Below are 5,087 nucleotides of genomic sequence, written 5' to 3'. Positions count from 1 at the left end.
AACTTAAATATATGACTCAATCTAGAAAGAACTTTAAACTTCTTGTTAAACTAATCTTTGAACTCTAGTTAAACTAAGCTCATGAATCACTTATCATATGATATGATAATAGTTTGCACTAATACAAATAACTCACGTATTATCACTGCTGGATCATAAGAATCCACACATCACTTCACATGATACTTGGTCGAAGTTGAACTTTTTGAATAGTGACGTTTCAACGAATATGATGTACCTACAATGATTAGCCTCATCAAGATCTCGTAGTATTATCGTCACATGGTGCCAAAGACCAATTCTTTGATTTTTTTTTTTTAAAAAAACACCACTAATCCCAAATTGACACATTCCAAACTCCAAACTCCAAAGTGGAACGAGCAACATACGACCGTTAAAACGCGTCAAATTGGTTGATTTTACACCAACACATGAACTTACGCTCTACTTTCGCTTGTGCCGCCTTTGGTCTTTTTTTGAAACCTCATCAATACTTTTATATATATAAAAAAACCCAAGCACCGAACCCTACCATATATACTTTCTTTCCAATTTCCAAACCCTAAAAGCTTTTAAGGAAATTTCTATGTTTCTGAGATCAAACAGAAAATCTTTCTTCTTGATCAAAGAAACATGAAGAAAGCAGAGTCAGAGGCAAAGCCAATGGCAGAGGCAAGCTCGTATGGCAATGGAGAAACCTGGGTGAGAGGCCCATTGCTGGGCAAAGGAGCTTATGGGTCTGTATTTCTTGCCAATTCCAAGAAACCCAAATCGCGTTTTCACTGTTTCCCTTCAACCATGGCTGTCAAATCCGCCGAAGTTTCACTTTCCGCTTCGCTTCAGAAAGAGAAGGAGGTTCACAACAATGTTCAAGGCTGCCCTTTTGTTATTCACTGCTTCGGCGAAGAGATCACTACTCAAGAAAATGGGGAGAACATGGTTTACAACTTGCTGTTCGAGTACGCTTCTGGAGGAACTTTGTGCGGTTTGATCGAGAAAACTGGTGGGTCTGGATTGCCTGAGTCCGATGTTAAGCGCTACGCGAAATCGATACTACAAGGGCTTAGTCATGTTCATGATTGTGGTTACGTGCACTGCGATTTGAAGCCTGAGAATGTGTTGCTTGTGAGTGCTGCTACTGGCGAAAGTTTTGTGGCGAAGATAGGGGATTTAGGGTTGGCTAGGAGGTCAGAGCAGAGAAAGAAGGGGAGGTTGGATTACTTGAGGGGCACGGCATTGTATATGGCACCTGAAACTGTGATTGAGAGTGTGCAAGACCCGAAGTCTGATATTTGGGCTTTTGGGTGTGTGGTGTGTGAAATGCTTACTGGGAAATCTCCTTGGGATAAAGAGGAAGAGTTGAATACAGAGGAGCTTTTGGGGGTTATAGGCAATGAGCGTGTATTGCCTATAATTCCAAGTGGGATTTCGAAGGAGGCAAGGGATTTCTTGAAGGCTTGTCTTGTGAGGAAACCCATGTTCAGGTTCACGGCTGAGATGCTTTTGGATCATCCTTTTCTCGCCGGTGTGGATGAACCTGAACTACCCGCTGTTCCTAGTTCTTCTTGGACCGAGGCTGAATTTGAGCTTGGTGGTTATTCTTTTTCGGATGATGATGATTCGACCTCTTGTTCATTTTCAGGAGATGATGAAGATTTTGGAGTAGAATTCGTTGTGAGCTCAGATGATGAAGATTTTGAAGTAGAATTTTTTGTGAGCTCAGATGATGAAGCGGCTGTTGTCGGTCAGAAGAGGAAAAGGGTTGCATTTGATGATGACCATAAATTTAGGACAGTAGCACAGTCTAATTTGAAGTTTCCAACTTCATTCGTACCTGTTGGAGCTTAATTCTATATTGTTACAAATTTTGATAGAGTAGTCGTTGTATGCTATAGATAGTAGGCATTCAATTGTACTTATTCTTGGAAATATAATTGAATACATCTGCATCAATTTTTTGCTAAAACAAGGTTGGATTTTTGTTTTTTCCATTACTGTGCATGTTTTGTTTCTCTTTTTATTTTCTGGTGTTGTTTGACTCCTGATAGTTGAGAGAATTGTGTATACTTGGATAATTTTACCCAATCTTGGATAGCAACACTTCCAACAACTGCAAATTGCACGCTGTCTTGTATGATTCAACAAGTAAGATCCCTGCTGTTATTTGCTGTTTTGGTCAATTAAGAACTCCCACATATATTTTGGGTTGGGAGAGAGAAGGGGGGGGGGGGGGGATGGTAACAAGAGTGGCCTGTTTTTTGTTTTTGTTTTTATCTGAAGTGAGCACGCATATTGTCAAGATTATGAATCTAGGAACCTTCAGCCTGAGGGAGAATGATTTTCTAAAAACCCATGATTTTGCTGAAGGAAAGCATTTAGCAGCTTCCTATGCTTCTCTAAAAACTTCCCAAAAGCAATTTTTTTTTCATCAAATTTTATAGCATTCCTGAGGTTTTCTGTTGGGCAGAAGAAGTGCTGGCATCTTCAACCTCTAAAACTGCAGCAATACTAAAATCATGACTAGAGCCTGGCTGTATAGGATGTAACTTCTCACATACCACAATGAAAGATTCTATGTACGGTGAGATGTTCTGAGAGCCTGCAGGAAGTGGCTGAATTTGAATAAGTCTCTATTTTGCTTATGCAAGTACTCAGATCCAGCCATAGAGGCTCCAAAGCTATATTTATGTCCCTTACGGCCTTACCTGAAAAAGAGCAGCTGTATACTCCTTTTCAGGGAGAATTTGTGGATCATTCTTTTTCCCATTCAGTGATGCAACAAGAGAGCCTAATGCCTGCAGAATTCCCTTAAGATTGCAGCTCATCAGAAGATGATGTACTGAGGAGTGCCTCCACAGCTTCACCATACAAGCCTAATTCATCCATAGCAGATGTAGTCTAATCTTGAACAGTTCCCGCTAGCTCAGTAAAAATAAATAACAATGAGTTGGAGCATTTGCCAGTTGCCACCACTTTCTTTATCACCTCTGCCACTAGAGCATATGCATTATCTGACAGCCCCTCTCGTGCAAGCAATGTGCATAGAAGTCAAAGTTCCGCTTTTGGCAGGTTAAGCAATGCATTTCGAGTATCAACTTCGGTATGTGCACCAGAAGTGAAATCAATTGATTTTTTGTCTTGCTACACCTTTCTGGTTTACTTATCATATCCCACACATGGAATGGGAATGTAATTGTTCATAAATATTTCTGTTTTTGGAAACAGAAAGGGAAGAAAGCTTAGGAAAATTGCAGTGGAGTCGAACAATTGCAATTTAAGATCTTTTCCAAGATGTTACTGAACTACAGAAGAGGGAGGCTAGTTTTACCTTAAGTATCATTTATGTTGAACAAGGCATTGCTGAGTTGTGTTTTCTTAGTTCAGAACATTATTGTTCTCTTTGGCTTTGAAATTGATACTTACTAAAAAATTTCATTTGCACATCTCTTTTTCAAATTGATTATTGAACTTTGTAGTTTTGATTTTATTAAACTTAAATATGAATTAGATTGTAATAAAGAAGGATTATAAACAATAGAGTGATCTGCTTCTAAACCAAGCATTCGCAGCCATCATTCACACGGTACTACCTAATCAGCAGAAGTTTTGGCAACTACTTCCTATCTACCGCTTTCCTGGCATTGAACTGTGATAGTATCTCTCTTAAAAGGGATAAAAAGAAGTTGTAAATCCATTTTAGTTGCAATCTCTTTAGTATCTCTGCTGTAACAGTGAGTTGCTATTTCAGTAAATTAGGAGCTCCCACATCTGTTCCCCTGAGTGGCTAAGGATGTAGTGCATGTTCTGAGTTACAGGCTTTTAGTTTCTACTTTCTTGCTTTCGTGTTAAGGATTATGCATATTATATATCTTAAACTTTTAAGAGATGTATTACATGGGTCCATGAGCTTCACTTGACAAAAAGAGGTGTGAGTCATGAAGCATCAAGCTCCTGGAGCACAATTTTACATAAGTACATCGTTTGAGTCACAATTTTACATACTTACGTTTGACTACTGTGATAGAATGATTTGGTCCCAAGTTTTGGGTAGTTAATTTCTAGTTGAGTTCTTTTCCTGGGTGGATGAATTCAGAGTTTCCCTTGATGTGCTGGATTTAGTTTAGCTCTTGGGGACTTGGGCTTTTAGGCTATCATTCACCCAATGATAAAGCTAGACTCCTTGATTCTTATTTATGGACATGGCGTTTTTATTTCTTTGCTAGTATCTTCATCTAGGATTCTGATCTTTTATATTTTTGGCATGCCCTATGATATAGGTGTTCAAACCAAATGCACATCTGGATTTCATCAATTGGATTTTGCATCTTTCTCAAATTAACCATACTAATTCGTTCCATTGAGTGTCGCACTGCTGCTTACTGTAACTATAACTGCAGGGCTCTTTTGCAGTCTAGATTTGGTGTTGTCATTGAATTCTTGCCAGGACATTTTTTCGTTAGAGGACAGATTCATCATTAGAATTGTCTATAATGTCTTTGAAGCACTATTCGGTTAAAGAATAAGGTAGAGAAGGCAGTTTTTAAAAGGGGTTGCTTTAATAATTGTATATTACTCGTAGATTTCTATTAACACGTCTAGGCTTCTCATTTCTTTGGTACTTGTCTACCCCCCGCCGTCCTCCTCTCTGACTTCAACTTTCTTTTGTAGACAATGTATTTTTTTCTATGGAAGAACATTACTTTTGGTGCATGAGACATCTCTTGCATTCATATGACGTGTGGGACGCCATTGTTTACTAAGCACCCCAATGAATAGGTATTTGTGTCATAAGTATGACTTCTGAGTTGGAAATGTACTTCATATATATTTATTGTGTACTTGATTTACTTCCCTTTGTAGTTCTTTGTTAATGAAATCTTTACCTACTAATTAAAAGTGACTATGCTACATCAAAATGATGTGTGCATACAATTCTAGGGAGATACTGAGATGTTTCCACATGCACACGCAATTACAAAACACTTTTAATTTTTCTTTCAAAAAAAAAAACACTTTTAATTTTTTCTATTTTTCTGAGTTCGGTTAAGGGAACATCCTTTTTAGATCATATATTTTTGTTTGGTCAA

At 38.2% G+C, this 5,087-nt stretch overlaps 1 protein-coding gene across 1 annotated transcript; it reads left to right on the top strand.

The window, feature by feature from the left end:
- Nucleotides 1-470: 470 nt before the first annotated feature.
- Nucleotides 471-1,972, top strand: LOC115991938 (mitogen-activated protein kinase kinase kinase 18-like). Its single transcript, XM_031115929.1, has one exon. The coding sequence runs from the start codon at nt 634-636 to the stop codon at nt 1,846-1,848; it is 1,215 nt and encodes a 404-aa protein (XP_030971789.1). The 5' UTR covers nt 471-633; the 3' UTR covers nt 1,849-1,972.
- Nucleotides 1,973-5,087: the final 3,115 nt, after the last annotated feature.

This window comes from Quercus lobata, chromosome 5 (genome assembly GCF_001633185.2).
Source record: "Quercus lobata isolate SW786 chromosome 5, ValleyOak3.0 Primary Assembly, whole genome shotgun sequence".
Taxonomy (NCBI): Eukaryota; Viridiplantae; Streptophyta; class Magnoliopsida; order Fagales; family Fagaceae; genus Quercus; species Quercus lobata.
This window is presented reverse-complemented; position numbering and strand designations above follow the sequence as displayed.